The 20,461-nt window shown below is 40.3% G+C and overlaps 1 protein-coding gene across 1 annotated transcript in view; it reads left to right on the forward strand.

The window, feature by feature from the left end:
* lrrc7 (leucine rich repeat containing 7) overlaps positions 1 to 20,461 on the forward strand; it is a 113,707-nt gene that overhangs the window by 70,282 nt on the left and 22,964 nt on the right. The window contains exons 2-14 of the mRNA XM_070832244.1: positions 6,419 to 6,621; positions 9,979 to 10,096; positions 10,364 to 10,442; positions 11,388 to 11,477; positions 12,131 to 12,187; positions 12,927 to 12,990; positions 13,751 to 13,825; positions 13,966 to 14,110; positions 14,810 to 14,882; positions 15,126 to 15,143; positions 18,130 to 18,259; positions 18,730 to 18,845; positions 19,165 to 19,234. Coding sequence (XP_070688345.1) covers positions 6,419 to 6,621; positions 9,979 to 10,096; positions 10,364 to 10,442; positions 11,388 to 11,477; positions 12,131 to 12,187; positions 12,927 to 12,990; positions 13,751 to 13,825; positions 13,966 to 14,110; positions 14,810 to 14,882; positions 15,126 to 15,143; positions 18,130 to 18,259; positions 18,730 to 18,845; positions 19,165 to 19,234 — 1,238 coding nt within the window. The remainder of the gene's footprint in view (positions 1 to 6,418; positions 6,622 to 9,978; positions 10,097 to 10,363; positions 10,443 to 11,387; positions 11,478 to 12,130; positions 12,188 to 12,926; positions 12,991 to 13,750; positions 13,826 to 13,965; positions 14,111 to 14,809; positions 14,883 to 15,125; positions 15,144 to 18,129; positions 18,260 to 18,729; positions 18,846 to 19,164; positions 19,235 to 20,461) is intronic.

Genomic DNA, 20,461 nt, shown 5'->3' on the forward strand with positions numbered 1-20,461 from the left:
TCTTTTTGCACAAACTATATAACAAATCAACTTATTTTCTAAAGTAAACTTTTACACTTAAAGTGTCTCAGCCCAGCTTTCTTTTTCTTCTTTCAGATACATGTTTTAAAGGTAGTATGTGTAACAATTTACATTTATTAATCACTTTGTATGCAGATGCATGAGTGAATTGAAATCTAACTTAAAAAATGAGACATGCTTCTGTTGCCTTTAACAGCCTGATTTCTATGTAATGGACCATCGTTTGGCTGCTTGCTTGCTAACGTCATCCATCCATCCATCCATCATCTATGTCGCTTATCCGTCAGGGTCGCAGGAGAGCTGGGGCCAATCCCAGCTGACTTCGGGCAAGAGGCAGGGAACACCCTGGACTGGTCGCCACAGGGCTGACACAGAGACAAACCCCACGCAAGCACAGGGAGAACATGCAAACTCCACACAGAAAGACCCCAGGTCCAGACCTGGATTAGAACCTGGAACTTTCTTGCTGTGAGGCAACAGTGCTAACCACCATGCTGCCCCTTGCCAATGTTCTCACCGACAAAATACAATCTGAATGGATGTGTTAGTTGGCTAGCTTGCCAAATGACTTCATAAGTTAATGTGATCCATGATACTAACTTTTGTAATATGTTATATTTAAGCCAACAACAAATGATTTAATGATTCAACAAATGATTCACTCAACAGCTACCGTGCCATTAATAACAAGGATTTTCTTAAATTCTACAGAATAGCTTTAACAAGTCAATTTGAATTAACAGATTGATAACAGATAACAGATTGAAATATTATTACAGCACAAAAAATTAATATCCTAAAAGATATGATAAATGACCCTAAAGTTGCAGACACCCACCTAAATGATTTAACATAGTGAGCACTTTAGCTTTTGTTACTTTCAAGTGTATTGTTTGGCAACACGTCTGTATCTTTACTGAGGTAAAACTTGCTCAACATTTGCTCAACAAAGAATTTAGTAGTTTGCCATTGTGGTATTAGCACTTAAAGAATCTGAATTCTTCTTTCACCACTGCTTGCTAGTGTGTAAATGTGTGCATGTGTGTGGGCGGCTGCTTGTGTGTACACGTAGCGTGTGTGGGCGGGTGTGTGTTTGCAGTTCTTGCAAAATTTCTCACTACTCGCATTTTTGTTTCTTTTATGTAATTATCATTGTACTGATATGCGTGCGTGCGTGCGTGCGTGTGTGTGTGTGTGTGTGTGTGTGTGCGATTACAATGTGAATGTTGGGAGCTTGCACATGCACATGTAGTGTTGCCTCTGCAGAGTCAGTCTGCTCTGTCATGCTGTTTCCATAGCAGCAGCAAGAGCCAACACAGCCAACCACGCTCACTTCCTACTTTCACCCTATTGGTGCCTGTTTGCTCTGACTCTCTTCCTACTTTTTTTTTTGTTTTTACTTTTTTTTTTTTTTTTTTTTGCTACTGCTACTGTGGCTCTCTGGGAGTCTGAGTAGGGCTGGGTACACTTCAGTGTACCCCTTACATCCATTCATTCACAACGTGCCAACCAGAGCATGAGAAACACATAGTAACAGAAAAGCAAAAAGGAAAAGGAAAAGCAGAGATTTTCCAAGTTAGGTCCATTGTCTTCCACAAAACATGATATCCATAAATTAACATGAGCTGGTATATTGGTTTAGATTGATCATCTTGTAGGAGCTGTAAGCTGTGATTTTTATTACATCTATATTTCAAATAAAATCTTCAAGGTAACTTAACTTAAGTCTGAGCAGCTCTATATCCTCCCTGTGCTTCTTCTCTGTCCATACTTCAGTGTTCTTCCTGCCTCTGCTAGGTGTCTGTGTCATGAAGGTGACTGCCCGTGGTCGTCACTCACCGTCGCCCATGTAAACAATCCCCCATTTGCTCCAAATATTTGTCATTGTCCCTGCTGTCATGCCTAATTCTAAGGGTAACATCAGCTCTCATCTCTTTTTCTCTGCTCTCTTGACAAAAAAGCTGTTATTTTTAGGCGGCTGTCTTTGCATATTCAAGCTGTCACATCAATAGACTGTGAGTGCATAATCAAGCAGCTGCAGTATCAGCAGCTAATAAAAGCAGATGTTGAGCAGACTGTGTGCTGATATTTACTCTAACCATTTTGCCGAATCAATAACCGCAGTGCTTTTCATTGCTTTTATACTGGGTCACTTTGGATGTCTTTAAAGAGAGGCTGTACATATTCAAAGTTACTTCACCACATGACAGTTGGGAAAACAAATGTTTTGGCTTGTGTGTGACTAAGCATCACGCCTGTGGACAGAAGTGAACAGACTTTATGACTGGGATTACCTCAGAAGACAGAAAAAAAAGCCAAGCCTTTACAAAATGAGATAAAAGGACTATTGCTGTAAGACAGAAAATAAAAGTAGAAGAGTATTACAGAGGAACTACCAAAAGGTTATATCAGCTCTGGTCATTGTTGCTGGTTTGAACATTACACTGGACCATCTGGCTCTTGGCAGGGACGTCAAGCGGTTGATTAGAGGAAGCAGCAAGTATTAAACTGATTTCACACCTTCGGTAGTCATGTAGCCTTCAGCCAAGCTAGTGCTGCCTGCTTACTCAGCCAATGAGAAGATCCCTCGTGCTAATTCTGCTGTGTAACTATGACGGAGTGTGTCACCTGACGTGTGTCCTCTGCTGGTTGGATGGCCAGATTGAAAACAAGCATTTGAGGGGAGGTTATTGCATGCTGAATCCATAAGAGCCTGACATCTACCAGAAGTCGAAAACATGAAGGCCTAAAGTGAATATATTTACATAGTGTGTTGAGTCACAGTGTGTACTTTCCAGTGATTTTTACAACCATCTTTGGTGCAGAGGATCTCATACGGAGCAGCGAGATGTCATGACCTGTAAATGTGTATTCTGCTCCAGGCCTGGAAACTGTTAACACAACATTAACTGTTGATCATGAGACTGTTGCAGCTCATGGTTTTCCCAGAGGTCAAATATGTAACACGTGTGAAGGTCACAAAAATATGCAATTGTATACAATCTTGTATTCTTGACCATTTTCAATTGGCAAAGCAGCACAACATCATGTGTGCTTTAAGGAACTCCCTTCTGCACGTCATAATGTGAAGTATAATTGATCCATTATAATTATTAGAATAATTATCCATTATTTTCGGCTTTCTAACCTTCATTGGGAAAAACTGGAGTTTTTTTTTCCCTGTCACTTTATTTATTCATTTATTTAACATTTATTCATGTTAATCAAATGAGTTAATCAATGTCAAATCCTGAGCTTTGGCTTTTAAACCTTTTAAAAAAACAATTACTTCCCGACAACAGCTGCACCATTCTTTTCCCACTATACCACCCATAGAACAGAGCTGCTCTCTCCATTTTCTAGCCTTATCTCCATGAGTACTCCTCTCGTCCTCCCATATGGCCCAATCTACTCATTTCACTCTACAGGTTTTGGGAATTATGACTCATGTAGATGCTTGATGCATAAAGTTTCCGTTTGCCTTTCACTCCAACATTTTATCAAATCTGGATTTGTCTTTTCTTAAATTTAATCTTTAATCCTGAGATCTGATCCTTATTCTCACGCAGCAAGAAACATACTTGATATAGATTTTAATTTAACACATTCACAAAAAGAAATTGATAAATTGCGACAGAAGAGTTTAAAGCCTTTTACCATGTTTTGCTTAAACCAAATAATATATTGCCACATACAAATAACAAAATGATATGACATTAAATGTGTCCATATTGCCCATCTGGAGTATCAGCCCTCTTTTGCAGCATCTTTTTCTTTGTGTTTTCTAAGTTGGCAGTACAATCGACATTGTATTGTTACACAGACCATGACAGAAAAGAAAAAAAAGCTTGTTCAGGTTTTTTTTCTGCCTTCCTGAGCTGTGTAATCCTCATTGTTAAATAATCTCTTGGTTACCTTTAGCTGTAGACACAAGGGGTTGAACAGGAACCAGTGGTCCAAGCTGTGAGCTCCACGAAGAGCACTGACTGCTGCGCTTAAACATACTGTAGTCAAACAGCAAATCCTCATTACAGCAGCTTTTGGCTGTGGAGAAGGATGTATTGATTTTGATGGTCCGACCTTTTAAGATAAACAGTTCTTTTTTTTTAATCAGATTTCAATGGCCTTGCAACAAACTAGAGAAGATAACGCAGTGTCCTCGCAGTGCTCAAGATCACTCTGTCTATCTTCTGGATTCATCTGGTCACACTGTGGAGCTGGACATGCGTGTGTTTATAGACAGATAAAGCTGCAGGTCTTATCTCCGAGACACCTGGTCTCCCTCTCTCTGCTCTCTTCACCTCCTCCTGTTCGTGGTCTCCCTCCTTCGCTCCACCTCCTTCCCATTTGATTGCAGCTGTTAACTCCTCATCACCTCCTGTCGTCCTCATACTCCATTCCTCCTCTGCTCTCGTCATCACAGCTGGTCTTAGCTCATTCAGATCAAACAGGAAATTAAAGCGTCAGTCAGACAAATGAAAAATTAGCCTTTGTTCTGTTCGATAGGGCTGGCATTAAAACGTTTTTATTTGTTAGTAGATTGAGTGTAGTGAGCGTTGGGGATTGAAATGATAAAGCTGAATGATAAATCCTCACTGAAGGACTTTAATACCCATGGTTAGCCTACTCATGCCATTCAGCCACTAGCTTTGTAACTGCAGTCGTGTAATGGAGTGATGGAGGATTCATTCTAATTATATGGCTCTGGCCTGTTGTTTGAAGAGAGTGACTGTGTGTGTGTGTGTGTGTGTGTGTGTGTGAAAGCGAGAGTCAAGCCTCAGTCTGTTGTGAGCTGGCTAACTGCTGGTTGGCGAGGGGTGGCTGTATTACCCATCTGCCCCGGGTTTTACTGCCTGGCAGCAAAAAACCACAGTCATTTGAAGCTGTCAAAACAATGTCAGTCCTACATCACCCTGCCTCCAATGATAGGTTCACATTTTTGCAGGTTCACATGCCCATATGTGCTCTGTAACAGTTAGCATTTTGTCTGAAATTGATATGAGGCTTCAGCAGTCTGAGTCACACAGATCAGCAGGGTTTCTTTTAAAAATCTGGACACGTGATTTTGCACAAAAAAAGTCAGTCTTTTCTAACTCAGACTTCTAAAGCCTCATATTAACTTCAGCTGAAGCTTGGAAGGCTTTTACAGAAAGAGGACTGAACGTTTGTTTGCCATCAAACCGCATTAAAAACTGCTTCATCATAAATGTGGACAAGTGAATGTTGTATTAAGACGGACTTTCCTGAGAACCTGAACATGCAGTAGTAACTCACTTCATCATGGCAATAGAAAAACACTGAACTGAAAAGAACTGAGTTTAATATCCACAAACAGTTCCATCAGTTCCATAGATGACGGGACAAATGTCTGTATCAGAGGTGCTGCTGTAAGTGACCCATAACAGTAAAAAAAGGCTGGATTTAAAAACTGTAAATTAACCATTTGATCCATAGTCACCACAGAGCAAAACTTATTGGTGATAGTTGATTTGTTGACTATTTGAAGGTGTTGATTTAAGAGTTGTTTGCACACTCTGTCCATTTATTATCCCTACCCACATATCCTGAGCAGGGTTGTGGAGGCCTTGCGTTTATCCTGGCTCAGAACGGTAGAGACACCAGAGTACACATTGGACAGGTCGCCAAGGACAAGGCTCATTGATCTCTGCAAATGTGCCCGTGTTAGCCGAAAGATTTCAACTGTTGTCCCTTGGCCAGGAGTTAAGTTGGCCATTAAAAAACCAACAACAGTGACACAAAGGTAAAACAGGAACAGTAGAAAATAAGCCACTAAGTAGCTGGTCTGATAAAGAGAGGAATATGGCATCATCATGCAGAGAAGGACGTGTACAAAGTAAATAATTAATACCAAACAATGTTAGTCAGACAAATCCGCCCACAAAGTGGAAACATGACTACATAAAATCACATTACGGAAAACTGAGTTAAAACTGGAAGGGCCGCAGTCTGACAAAGAGACAGAAAGGCAGGCATATACACAAAAGTAAGAATGATAAACATCACAATGCGGCACATTTAATAGAAGGATATGGCTCCACTGATGAGCTAATCTATGTGTCAGTTTGACGCTGATGAATGCAGAGTCATATCAGCGCTGTCATTTTTACACCCTCAGACTTAGATTTACACGTTTTTCTGGAAAAGCGTTCCTTTGTGCGTTTATTTATTACTCATCAAAAGCAGTGAAAGCTGTCAACATAACTGAATGCACCTTTATTTCAGGACATTTCAAAGAGAAGCCCACACATAATGTTAGGAATTATTTCAAGCCTTTTGTTGTCTTCAAAGCCTGGGCATTGAAAGAAGATCAGATATCATGAACCTGGAGATGTTCATGAGTCAACATATCTCTCCTCTCTTCTTCTTGCCTCTACAGTGCAGTGTCTGGAAATGACCACTAAGCGGAAGCTGATTGGCCGGCTGGTGCCGTGCCGTTGTTTCCGTGGTGAAGAGGAAGTGATCTCAGTGTTGGACTACTCCCACTGCAGCCTGCAGCAGGTCCCCAAGGAAATCTTCAGCTTCGAGAGAACTCTGGAGGAGCTCTACCTAGATGCCAACCAGATTGAGGAACTACCCAAGGTAACTGTGAAGCATGTGTTAACCCCTTTTGTGTCTCTGCTGACTTTAACCTCTGACCCTTAAGCCCCACATCCTTTACATAACTTGTGACCTTCTTGACAACCTGAATCTGGACTAAAGCCGTCAGTTGATCCAAAATGTGCTGTGCTTTGTTATGACCTCAATGGCTTTGATCAAAATAAAACCCATACCTTGTTCATGGGAGCAGTGACTTACGTCTTACATTACAAAGAGCTGTTTTACTTTTTGACCTATTGGTGGAAAGCACAGCAAATGTGCATTCATGCACTTTTGCACACACTAATTACTTGGCTGTAACTGTGAGTGATGCTTGAGCCCATTCATTTACTTGTACAGAGAGGCACCAGGGATGTCCAACTAAAGGAATTTACAGTTAAGCAATACCAAAAGCACACTAGCGAGCATGTAAGGTACCAGAAATTAAGTGTTTGATGATTGAAAAAAGCAGAGACGGCTTTACTATTCTTAGAGCTTTACCATCAGTGGGGAAAACAATTTAAAGTTTGGCCCGAGGGTGGCCCCAATGCCATTCTGGTACCTAAACTAAAAGGTTTTATCCTCTGTACAGTTGCCAGGTTAGGACATCAACACAGCTTGTGATTAGATTGCTTCATTACACTTTGTCTGCCTTAGGCATACTCAGTACTTTGAAATGAATGCTAATGTTGGTGTCTACATGCATTCTTAAGTCAGTAAGATTCTTCCTCTGTGGATTATGGCTCAATAACATTTCTAGTCAGTGCACTCAGTAATTATAGAGACATTTTACGCTGGACTGCTGTGAAGGTTTTCTTAGTCAAGAAGAAGAATTTGAAGAGTCTTGAGACCAAGCGGTATTGTTTTTCTGGCATATTTACATACAATGAACACCATCACATACAAGACAACAGCGGCTGACAGGAAACATGGAGCGACGGCTACCAGAGGCCTTTAGAAAGACCCCGTGTGATTAGTGAGGAGGTAAAATGGCCTTTTAATATTAGGATGGGATAGTTCCAGCTGTTCATAAGAGGGCAGTCTCATTTCAACCTGTTCTCATTCCCGAGTCGTCAAACACTGCCGCTACCACACCGTATTCAACGACTTGGGAATAAGAATCGCCTGCTCTCGTTATTGATATCTCGTCCTTGTTTAAATGACAGAAATGTTGGAATAGATTTCTAAATATAACCTACGTGGGTGGAGACAGACTATAAGGCCGTGGAAGTGGCAGGTCAAAATCTGTTCAGCCTTGACTGTGTGTTTATATGTGTGTGCCAAGACTGTTAACTGCTCGAGCTATTGGGGCTGCCAGAGTGATTGGCCTTTATGTAAGTGAGTTGGAGAGCTCCTTAAGTGTACGTGAGTAAGTGATTGTGCCCTTAAGTATAGTGTCATGTCCTGACCCGTGGGCACGGAGCATCCCTTTCCATGTTTAGCTGGATCTCACTCTTTGGCCCCTGTGCTCCTTCGCTTCTGTTTTTGACAGCAGCGAAGGCCAGCTGTGACGGCATAGATGCGGCTGACATCGCAACAGGTCAATAAAATATCTAAAGTTAATTATCTAAAATGTCCACGAAATTCACTAACAGCATTTCGTGGACAGTTTATGTACAGTGAGCATATGGTTGTTCAAATTTAGAGAGAATTAGAGAAATTGCACATCATGAGATAAAAGTTTGATGATCTGTGAGAAGCACGGTACTCATTTTTTAAACTGCATTCAGTGGGAGAAGTTTGGGTAAAACTTGGCACATTAAGGTGCTACATTTTTACACGAGGCGCAGTGCAACTTCCACCTTGCAGATATCAGAGAGTTGTCGTGAAAATCACAACACACTCTAGGTGGTGTTTTGGCACATTTGATCAGCTATTAAGTGACTTCTTACTTTAAGGTACAGCGTGTAATGAAATGGAATCTAATGATCACAATTATGCTGTCATGAGTTTATAGTCATCTCTATGGAGTCTTCCATGTCACACTGCCGTGTTTCTACAGCAGTCCAGACGACAAACCAACGGCCTGTCACGTTTTTTTGTGGAGATGGCAGCTGAATTTTTAGACACAAATGCACTAGTCGGAAGATAAAGAGGAAGAGTAAGAAGTGGTTACTGGTGCTGAAGTTTGAGAACCCACATTTTGACAAATTGAGGATCAGATGTTTTATGTGCCTGAAGTATTTTTTACCTAGTTTTTGTGCACATTTATGCCTGTATGCTGTTGTGGTTTTGAAAGTTCACACTTCACAAGAGCTAGCTCAAAGTTCAGCTCACAAAAATTAAAATGAACTAGTTCATGCTCATATTTCATAATTTGGTCTTTTGAATGAAGTTCACAGCACATTTCTTTTTTTTTTTTTTTTTATCTATAAATACTTTGATGTATTTTACCTATACCGTTTTCCAAGACTGGTTGAACACTTCAACCCGAGGTGTCGTTTCAAATTCGTCGCCAATGGAGTTGACATTCAGACTGATTCAGATCTGGTGGTCACTATATCCGTAAAAAATTCAGAGGGATGATGCTCTTGTAAGAATGTGCGATTTTTCTGTTGGATTCTGTACTGACTAGTTTATAATAGCCCTTAAATATTCCTAAATATTGGCTTCATTAGTACAGAGAGAGCTAACTGCCTCTCAGTTGTCAGTTACAGTAACCACGCCAGCACGTCGGGTGCTGTAAAACAGTGCGTGACCGTTCATGTTAACCGGCTAGTAGGGGTCACAAGTGATCAACAACCACATCAGTTTGAAATGAAAGGTGTTCCAGCACTCGGCCAGGCTAAAAGCAAGCTTTACCTGGTGTGTTCAGGGCTCAGAAAGTGGCTCAAAAAGTAACATCTAGAGAAAAGTTTGGTCTCATTTTGAACCATAGCATCTGTTGATTAATTCAAAGTCTGACATGTTATAGTTCACTAAAGTTACAACATGAATAAATCCCATTTTCTGTTGTCTTTGTGTCCATCTGGACTGAGTGAGCCAGTGTAACAGGTGTCAAAGTCTGTTCCCTCACCAGGTAGTGTTTCCATAGCGGTGTCCTTCACAGTTGGGGGGGAGTTTAGGTTAGGTTATGGTTAAGTGTAGAGGTGATCGCCTGGGGGAGATCTGCACTTGACTGAGTGCACTTTTCTAGTTCTAGTCTGTTTTCTCTCTAAGGGCCGGCGTACGTAGGAGATTAATTCTGCATTATTCATAAGCAAAGGCAGCTAAAACGGCACTGCTTTTCCACAACATTAAGTGGTGCATGCCTCCAGCTGACATCTCGCTCTCTGTTCTCTTGTACCTCTTTACTAAAGGTCTGTGTGATTTTGCCAACAGATTATAATATTTGATTGTTTCCCCTCTGTGTTTCCATAGCAACTCTTCAACTGCCAGGCCTTGAAGAAGCTGAGCATGCCTGATAACGACCTGTCCAACCTGCCCACCACCATCGCCAGCTTGGTTAACCTCAAAGAGCTGGACATCAGTAAAAACGGTAGAAATCCTCTCCATAGCACAGATGACCTGAGCAAAACTGAAAAATAAGTTAAGGAAAGCAAAGGTCCACTGCAAACATCTGTCTTTTCCTGCAGATCTGAAATAGTTCAGACAGCCACAGATAAAACCTAAGAATCACAATAATTTCACATTGAAATGATGTAGCCTAAATTAGACGCTCTCTTAATAGGAATTTACTCAACAAAAAAGTGGATATAAGGACCTAACACCTTTCCTTGTCCCTCTCTGTGGCTCTCTCCCACAGGTATCCAGGAGTTTCCAGACAATATAAAATGCTGTAAAGGCCTGTCTGTGGTGGAGGCCAGCGTCAACCCTATCACTAAGTAAGACACACACATACACACACACCTTGTAGTAACACATCCTGCTCATATCATGACTCCTCATATCAAGTTTAAGATCCAGTGGAATACTCAGGCCTGCAGTTTGATGGAAACAAATATTAACGTTTAACTTCAGGATAACCTCCACAGGGATGCCGCTGACTTCATCATCCTAAAAATGAGCTAAATTGGCTCATTTATAGTATTGTTTTCATTGAAAACCATTTCTATTGAAGGTTAAAAAGAACGAGTAAGAGTCCCCAAAGAGTTACGTGTTTTGCTGGTTTTCCACCAGTTTTATCAACCACTTTGAGAGGACCTGGATTCAGTTAAGGTGTAATGAACTGTCTGGTGTATTTGCCACGTATTTAGCTGTTTGGGCAGATTTTTCTCTGTTACAGCCCAATGTCAAGAGGGCTGTAACTGCTTCTACACATTCCTACCCATGCATTTATAGCAATAGTTGGCTCAATCCAAAAACCTTATACTACCATACAACCATATAAGTCCTATTGGCTCAGGTATGGCTGGACTATATTAATTGCCACAGTTAAGTGTTCGTATTGTTCTATTAGTTGTTACTATTCTGCAATGAAGCTACTGGAGCATCAGATGTTTTTCTAATAATTGCTGTTTTCCTGTCAGCTGTGTAATGTCAATGAGGCACAACTGGACTCAACCACACAGTGTGCTACAGATAGAAATGCTCCCTTTCTTTGTGTGTGTGTGTGTGTATGTGTGTGTGTGTGTGTGTGTGTGTGTGTGCGTGCAGGAGATGACTCATCAGCAGGCTAATAGCAGTTAACCGTTTCCACAGGGCTGTTGCAGTAACGTTGTTCGTGTTTTAATCCATTGAGGCTCTTCAAGGACACAGAATTTCTTTGTCTCTTTCTTATTCTTATTTTGCACGTGTTCTTTCTTTCTTTCTTTCTTTCGTTCCCCCAGACTCCCCGATGGTTTTACGCAGCTCCTTAATCTGACCCAGCTCTTCTTGAACGATGCCTTCTTGGAGTATCTGCCGGCTAACTTTGGCAGGTAAACTGATGCATGCAATTGTTAGTGTGTGCTTGGTTATGAGCATTTGTGTGACTGTGTTGAATGGGTATTTTTACACATTTCACTTTAACCTAATTCGATTCCACTAGCACTGATTGTAGAGAAGTATTGTGAAAAGAAAGGTAATTTTCATGTTTATCAGTGTTTATGCTGTATGTACTGCATATGATTAAATCATTTTTCATTACTTAAATAAGCTGAGTATGCCGGTATATCTGAGGATTAGCCCTTTAATGGACATCTTTTATATTTGGGGCATCTTTTCATCTTTCATCGCTGAAAAGGATCATGGTGTTGTTGTAGTTTTGGTTTGTACCTTACCTAATTTTGAGGGGAACAGTCAGTCCATGATGAATGTAACAGTAAAGAAGCGAAATAATAGAAATCCTCTAAATTGTTGGTGATCATCTGTAATGATGTGGAGTGAGTTTTCTGTAATCAAACATTACTGGTTCAATTATTTTGTATCATTATTATCACAGATTAGGAAGTAAGTTTGACACCGGTTCTGGAGTTGAAATAAGGTTAAATGGCATCTGTTGTCTTCCTTATGTTAGGTTATAAAGAATTACCATAGCTATGATTGTTACAATTGATAGCAAGAATTAATACAGCTTCCTTATGTTTTTCAGACTCTCCAAACTACGGATCCTGGAGCTGAGAGAGAACCACCTGAAAACCATGCCAAAGTAAGACAGGCTGCCAAATGTGTGTATGAGAAAGAAAGAAAAGAGAGGAAGACACAAATTTGATTCTTTACACACCACTGGCCCCAACCGTGCACACACACACACACACACACACACACACACACACACACACACACACACATGCACAGATGCTTCATAATATCACCGAGTGTATCCTTTATTTCCCAGGTGTTCAGATTAAAGCTATATTTATCCCTGGCAGGTGTTCTTGAATACTGATGAGGCCTGTTATAACAGCAGGGTCTTGGTCTTAACCGTTTTAAATGTCTCCTGGTTTGCGTTATGTAGCTGTTTTTATCCCTGTGTTCATATCCCCACCGCGGGCCCGAACCCGGCCACTATAACAACTGTACTTAACAGAGATAGCAATGGACTGTGGAAAGGCACTAATACTAATTCCACTCATATGACTGCTGGAAGGTGACCAGCTCACAATCGTCCTTGCACTCTTATTCTAAATAAGGTTTACAGTAAGTGCTGGTTCCTGAAGTGCTTCCTAATCAGCATTTAGAGGGCATTTTGACTAAAATCCAACTAAAGCTGTGAGCTTCACTAGTTAGGTTTTTTTTTTTTTCCTGAGATTTTAAAAGGTGCAAGAGAATCAAACCATTGCTTGCTGGTATGTAGCTTAGCAATTTTCACAATATAAAAATATAAAATGTACATGTTGTCTGAGTGTAGTGGGAGTAGTAGTAATCAGTGCATCCTCTCCTCTCAGGTCCATCCACAGACTGACACAGTTGGAGCGGTTGGATCTGGGTAGCAATGAATTCTCTGACATGGTGAGACTGATTGCTGTCATGTTTTATAAAACTGTATTTTCTAAATGCAGCATGAATTCAGTGTTTAAATGCATATGTTTAACATCGAGATCATCCTCTGTGATCAGAGGAACCCCAGATATTAATGCCTTAGGTGTCAAATGTACATTTAATGGCTCAAATCTGTTTATTTGTAAAGAGATGAACAGAAAAAATTGATTGGAGAGACGTCGGAACCCAAACAGAAACCCAGATGCTTTGTGTCCTATTTTTGGGGGGGGCTGTTGCCTTTAAAGTTCACATTTCAAAACCCAGTATGGCATATGGTGAACTCTCCGTAGGCTATCTCTTTAATGCAGGAGCAAGTTCACAGTACTATCTTTCATTTGGACCCTGAAATGGGACACAGCAACGTGATGCTGGAAGAGAGGGCTGGATGGAGCCTAACAGGGGGTCAGACAGGAAGTCGGCTATGACAGGAGTAGCCTGGCTGTATCGTCCGCTTCCTGCCAAGAGAGAGAAAGCACGGAGGGAGAGATTCCCAGTCTCACCCTCTCTGCCAACATTCTTTTAATTTCCTTTATTCATGCCAAAGAATTGGTTTGAAAATGCACTTTAGTTATTTTTTGGATCTATTCGTGTTCAAATGTTAGAGCTGAGACAATGTCCTTTGATGTCGATGAATAATTCAGTTGTTTCCATATAAATAGCTACATAACTTTACATTTGTTAATTACGTTGCAAGTATACGCTGATATGGACTCCTGTGTTTGCATGTTAGCCGGAGGTGTTGGAACAGATCCACAACCTAAGAGAGCTGTGGCTGGATAACAACTCTCTACAGTGTATACCAGGGGTAAGGACGCCGACACTTTCAGCTCTCACAGTGAAAAAAAAAAAAGCAGCTCTTGAGATATTTGAATCAAACATTCTTTCAGATGTTTTGCTTAATCTGTCTTTGTCCTTCATTTGTCCATTTCTCTGCTCGCCCTCCAGTCGATAGGAAAACTTCGCCAGTTGCGGTACTTGGACTTAGCTAAGAATCGCATTGAGACGTTGGACACGGATATTTCAGGCTGCGAGGCCTTAGAGGACCTGCTGCTATCCTCCAACATGCTGCAGCACCTCCCTGACACTATAGGTACACACACACACACACACACACACACACACACATACATACATACATACATGCACACACAAAGCCACTCATAGACTTTTCCCAAGTTGATGAAGTTGTAGTGAAGCACTTAAATCTCCACCTATTTTCTCCTGTTGGTGCAGTAGACACCAGGAGAGCACTGTGGTTGCTCTGGGCATATCCAGGTGACGGTGGATCTTTAAAAATAGGTCAGGTCATATATAAATTGTCTCATTTAAAACTAAACTTTAGTTGTTTGCTTAAACAAACACTGTAGATTTCAGCAAATGATACTGAAACGGGAATACATTTAGCATTTGTTGCGAGCTATTTTCAGACTGATTAATATGCATTGGGTGCAGAATATTTCCGGCAGCAGGACTGAGTGTGTGGGATGCCTAAACTAAACTATAGTGTTCATGGTAATGAATAAACACCCCACCCAGTGCAACGTGTGGCTCCTTGATGGCTTTTTAAAATTGCGGAGGCAACATTGAAGCTCTGTGGTAAAGAGGAATAAGCTATATCACCATGCTTTGGCTACACTCTCATCTGTAGGATCTAGTTACTTAAATTCTCTTTTGTCAGTAAACTGGTTTAAAAAGGACATTTCACAGGAATATATTTATTTAAAGAGCAAATAACTCTTCACATTTGTGTTTGTGTGTCAATGCGAAAATGTGTTTGCACGTTGTGTAGGAATGTTGAAGAAGCTGACGACATTGAAGGTAGATGACAACCAGCTGACCTCACTGCCTAACACCATCGGGAGGTGAGAAACATGCACGCTCTTCATGCATAAAAAGAAAAACGAATAATAAAGCCATGTATACTTTTGTTTTATTTTGAAATCACCTTCAACAGTAATTTGTCAGTTAAGATTTTCTTTCTCAGCAGGTTTATCTGTGGTGGGTTGTTGTTTTCCTTGTTGATTACTGTTAGTTACTGTGTTGTTATGCTGGCTGATGATTGGGGGGTTCTGTGTGTTGTGTTTGCTGCGTTGCCGTGGCGTTAGTGCGAAGCCCAAGCAAGGGTGAGTAACATTAGCCTACTGGATCCAGGGGTGCGTTCAGAGACAGATAGATGTTCAGCTGCGTTACAGATACAAACACACAAGCTCACAGCTACTCAGAGCTGTGAGGAACATTTTTATCCATGCAAATTACATGCAAACATAATTTTCAATTCAGTTTAAAGGCATTAAGTATTCTTTTGACTTTTTCTTCACATTTGCCACCCAAACTTTTTCCAATATTTGGTTGCGATATTTGAATAAAATCTACATTCTTAGCGAAAATGTACTATACCAGCTCTGCTAAAAACCTACGGGGTTGAGACGAAAATGATTGCATGTAAAATGATTACAGTAATTTGATTCCAATTATTCTTATTATAATCCATCACAGTCCAGATTCAGTCACAGAAATTAGATTAGTCGCTTTTGTAAAACGATGAACATTTGTTGAATTAAGCTGAAACATTTTTGAAAGGAAACACATTCTGAATTCAGAAGTATTACTATTGTCTTGTCATCGCCGTGTACTTGCTTACTTACTAAGAATAAAATTCTACTCACGTCGCAGACTGCAAATAAGAACAACTTGTCTGTTGAACTGCAGAACTGATAGATTTTGGATGAAGAACAATCCAAACGAGGCCTGCAGCTGCAGAAACACATTAACATGGATCAATTTGAGTCTGAATAAATTGCCACTGTTGCTTTTTTTTGCTGTTTGAAACACTTGGATTGTGTTTCTAGTTACAATGTGAATCAGTTAATCTGTGATGGATTAAATTTTTAAAAGACTGAATGAAGGCTATTTAACATTCACTGACATGTCCTAGACCTAAATGCCACTCTTTGCAACATATTTGTGTCTGAACGCTCTGAAAACATTTTGTCTTCTTGAACAAATCCCGGGTTTTAGCCTCAATAAGTAGTGCTGTAGATCCATTGCTTCTCCTCTGATTAAACCAAAAACACCTTCAACGATCCTTCTCTTACCCCTCTCAGTTTTTAAGTGCTTACTAATGATGAATGTGATTCTATTTTTACTCCTCTATTTCTACATAGAATAAGTCTATATTCCTAAATAAGTGTTTCTTTTACATGGACAAGTGAATGTAGTTTGATTTTAAACGGATAAGTGTACGTATCTGCATAATTTATGTGTGCACCTCAACCAATACTGCATTGTATTCCCCTTTAGCTGCATCAGTAAACTAGGACAGATACTGTATATACACACGGAGCTAAAGCCTGTCGTGGATTAAATAAAAGTCAATAAGCAATGCTAGTTTTCTATTGAATTTACTTTGATGGAAAGACCAAGTATAGTCTTAACTTGCAGTCCTTTGAAGGCCTCTACTACATTACAGCTATGAAATGGGCCATCATATACATATGTAGCGTATGCACAGCAGGTAGCTGCATAGACTGAAATGTGGAGAGGTTCATCCACTGCTGAGATACAGGATGTGTCAGTTATCATTGTTGAAGTTCAAGCTGTTTTTGCAGCACAGATCTCAAGCCCGCCATTCATGACTGCTGTCTCTGAGTTTGCTCATTTCGCTGATACTCTCAACCAGGCGGCGAGGTTTAGGTTTCTTGTTGAACAACCGAACCAAGCATTTATGTTCAATACTTGGCAATTTGAATCTAGAAACTTGTGTCTTAAAGTGACTTAGTGATTAATCACTGAGCGACTGTTTCCTTGCAACACCTGCTACCGAGTGTAGGATTATGGAGCTGGTTGCCAGATGGCCACCAAATAATCTAAGGAGCGCTGTTAAAAAGTCAGATTTGACACATGCAACTGTAGCTGCTTATTTTTGTTTGAGAAGTAGGAGACATTCTCATTTTAAAGGAGGAATACAAACAATGCAGAGAGGGAAATAATGAGCTAGACAAAACGTAACCTTTGCCTAAATCTTGATACAGGATATGAAACTCCTCTCCTCTCTTCTGTCAGACCGTATGGTAGCCCAGATGGTCACGGGCCATTGGGAATAATAATAGCAGACTAATGCAATGCTAACAGTGACAGTACATTAATGTAAAATTGTTGTCTCATTAGCATTAGCCTGCTGTTAGTGTGCTGCTAGGCCAACGATAACAGTCAAGGGGGGGGTCAGGGTGTCCTGTAGAGGGTCTGCCGTGGATGTTACTGTGAGTCTTGGTTGAGTGGAGAAGTTGAGATCAAGGTTGAAGAATTTCAGACATCAAAGTGGATAAAGTGGGGAAGAGGATGGTCGACAAATGAGACCAAGTTAATGTAGATTCACTGGTTGGTGGTTAACTTAGTGACCAGCTGATTGAATAATTGGATGATTCTTCAATGTGATGATCTTTTCCTTCTCTCAACGCTGTCAAGTTGTCGCTGCAAAGACAAATTCCCCCCCTTTTATCATTACGTATTACAGGATAAGGCTTGTGTCATTCTCTATTTTTGTTATTGTCAACAAATTCCATGAAAAGACCAAAACCAACAGTGTTGGTCCTTCTCTCAATGCCCTGTAATAGTCCCATATTTTAAAAAAAGATTAGGTATTTTCCTGTTGGTCACTGTAGTTTTTAGTAAACGTAAAGGAAAAAGGAAAAAGTGTATTTGTTGGGACTATTTTCAGCTCTGGTGTTTTTTGCAGCAGCTGTGTGGTGTATGTGGGATCATCACAAAATAAACTACAGTGTGTTTGTCCATGGTAATGAAGGAGCATGTCAACCCAGTGCAATGTGTGGCTCACTGATGTGCTTTTAATATGTTTTGGACAACTATGGAGCTTTGTTGCACAGAGAAATTAGCTGTCTTAGAGGATACATTTATTCTTGGTTCAGTTTTTTTACAGGATTTGTTGACAATAGGAAAAATAAAGAGTAGCGCCACCCTTATCCTTTAAAATCCATATCTAAGTAATCTAAGGTTGCAGAAGAGATTTTGTCACCTCCAGAATAATTTCCCATCTTTCTCTGTCATTTTTCTGTGTATCTCTCCCTTTCTGCCTCTGTTTCTTTCACCCAGTCTGTCTCTGTTGGAGGAGTTGGACTGTAGTTGTAATGAGTTGGAGTCGTTGCCTCCCACAATCGGCTACCTGCACAGCCTGAGGACCTTCGCTGCTGACGAGAACTTCCTCACAGAGCTGCCCCGAGAGGTAGGAAGATCAACACATGAGGAACACTTATATCCTGCGTATCCTGTCTTCAGGGCTGGCCTTTTTTCGAACTGAACCATTAGTTCACGAATAGCTTATAGACGGAAAATTAATCTACAGCTATCTTGATTATCAATTAATTGTTTAGGTCATTTTTTTAAATTTAATTTACTGCTTCCAGCTACTCAATTGTGAACATTTCTTTGCTTTCTATAACAGTAAATTGAATATGTGTGTTCTGTTGGTCAGACAATTTGAATTCTGGGAAATGGTGATGGCCATTTTTCCTGATTTTGATGTTTTATAGACAAAACTACTGATTGCAAGAGCCTCATATATACTGTAATGTAGCCTGTTTAAAGGTGTCCCTCATCCAGCAGATCTTTTTCAGTACTAGACTTAATTATAATGTGATCTGAATGTTTATGTGTGTGTGTGTGTGTGTGTGTGTGTGTGTGTGTGTGTTTCAGATTGGTAACTGTAAGAACGTGACAGTAATGTCACTGCGGTCCAACAAACTGGAGTTTCTTCCTGATGAGATCGGACAGATGACCAAACTACGAGTCCTTAACCTTAGTGACAACAGGTACACACACACACACACACACTCTCACACTCTCACACACACACGCACGGGCAGATTCTTAAACTATGATTCAAACTATGAGTGACAATAGGTGCACACTCACACACATGGCAGGCAACACTTTCTCAATGGCCGTTTTGGTTCTGTAACTGCTCTCACGGCCTGCAGTTGCCATGGGAATGGATGAGTGTGTTGCCATGGTTATGTGCTCTGCAGGCTGTACAGTGCGTGGGCCGCAGAAACATCTCTCTTTTCTTTCTCACCCCTCCCTCCCTCTATCCCTCCCTCCCACCCTCCCCCCTCCTTGTCTCTCTCTAAGGTTAAAGAATCTACCGTTTACCTTTACTAAGCTGAAGGACCTGGCAGCTCTCTGGCTTTCTGACAATCAGGTATCTTTCTCCTCCCACACACTCTCCTTAGAGACTGTACCTACTAATGAGTATGCAGGACAAACACACAAAGCTACTGTTTATACATATTAATCAAATAACCTGGCCTTTACCCAGGAAAGGCTATTCATGATAAGCAACCTCTCTATTTTGTAATCTGCATCCATTTTTCATTTTAGTTTACTGTGACTGCTGTTTTCTCTTATTGCAAACTCCATTCTTCCTCCCTCTGTTTCATGCTAAACACCCCATAACCAGTGGTATTATTCCTTTACTCCCCTGGAAGACTTTTACTGTAAAACATCTGCAGTATTGAAGAGGAGTGTTGAGTTTCACTGACAGCAGCTCATTGTTTAAAAGGCACGGTAAAGAAGAGTTGATCACAGTACATGAAATAGTGTGAGAGAACGCTTATTCTGAGCTCGGAGGAAGGAGTATGACATGACTGTTATTGTCCTGATGGAAATAATGCTCTTCGTTCAATCCATTGTACTGAATTTACCTTGACTGCCATTATAGTACTCTCTCCTTTATCTGTTGCTTGCTGTTATCTGTGCAAAGAGACCATGATAATTACTCGCTTATGTGCTTCTATTGGAAAATTCACTGCATCTTCTCACAAACACTTTGTAATGAGAGTGCAGATTGCCTTACTGGCTAAAACAATCTTAGACTACTATATGAAAGAGTGGTGTACATTAAGTATATAAAGTTATTTCTTCTTTTGTCGTCAAATATACTCTTACAATACAATATTTTACATGACATTCAAAGTTTAGTTTAAAGTTTAGTCAAAGTTCAATCAAAGTTTAATCAAAGTTGTAAATGCATTTGAAATCTAAGTCACAGCAACACTGGCTCCTTCTCGAACTGCCAAAGAAGAAAGAAAATTTAAAATTCAAATGCAATTTGTACAATGGCAGTTCAGTCTTCCATTTACATTTAAAATTGGCACTTACTTTGTATACCCTGCTACAAAATTTAAACCTAAATTCAGTAATATCATTTGCACTTTTCATTTCATGCATTAAAACTGGCAGGGCAATTCAAAGGCCAGCAAAATTTACATTTTCATACAGTTCAGAGGGATTTATGAGTGGCTTTCTTTAATTTATAGACCAAAGCAGAAGAGAAAAATCTGTTGAATTAATGCATTTTAACTTCCTATGCGCAATAACATTTAGAATTCTGTCACATTACCATTTTAATAGATATTAATAAGTGTTT

The sequence above is a fragment of the Pempheris klunzingeri genome, chromosome 6 (assembly GCF_042242105.1).
Source record: "Pempheris klunzingeri isolate RE-2024b chromosome 6, fPemKlu1.hap1, whole genome shotgun sequence".
NCBI classification, from domain to species: Eukaryota; Metazoa; Chordata; class Actinopteri; order Acropomatiformes; family Pempheridae; genus Pempheris; species Pempheris klunzingeri.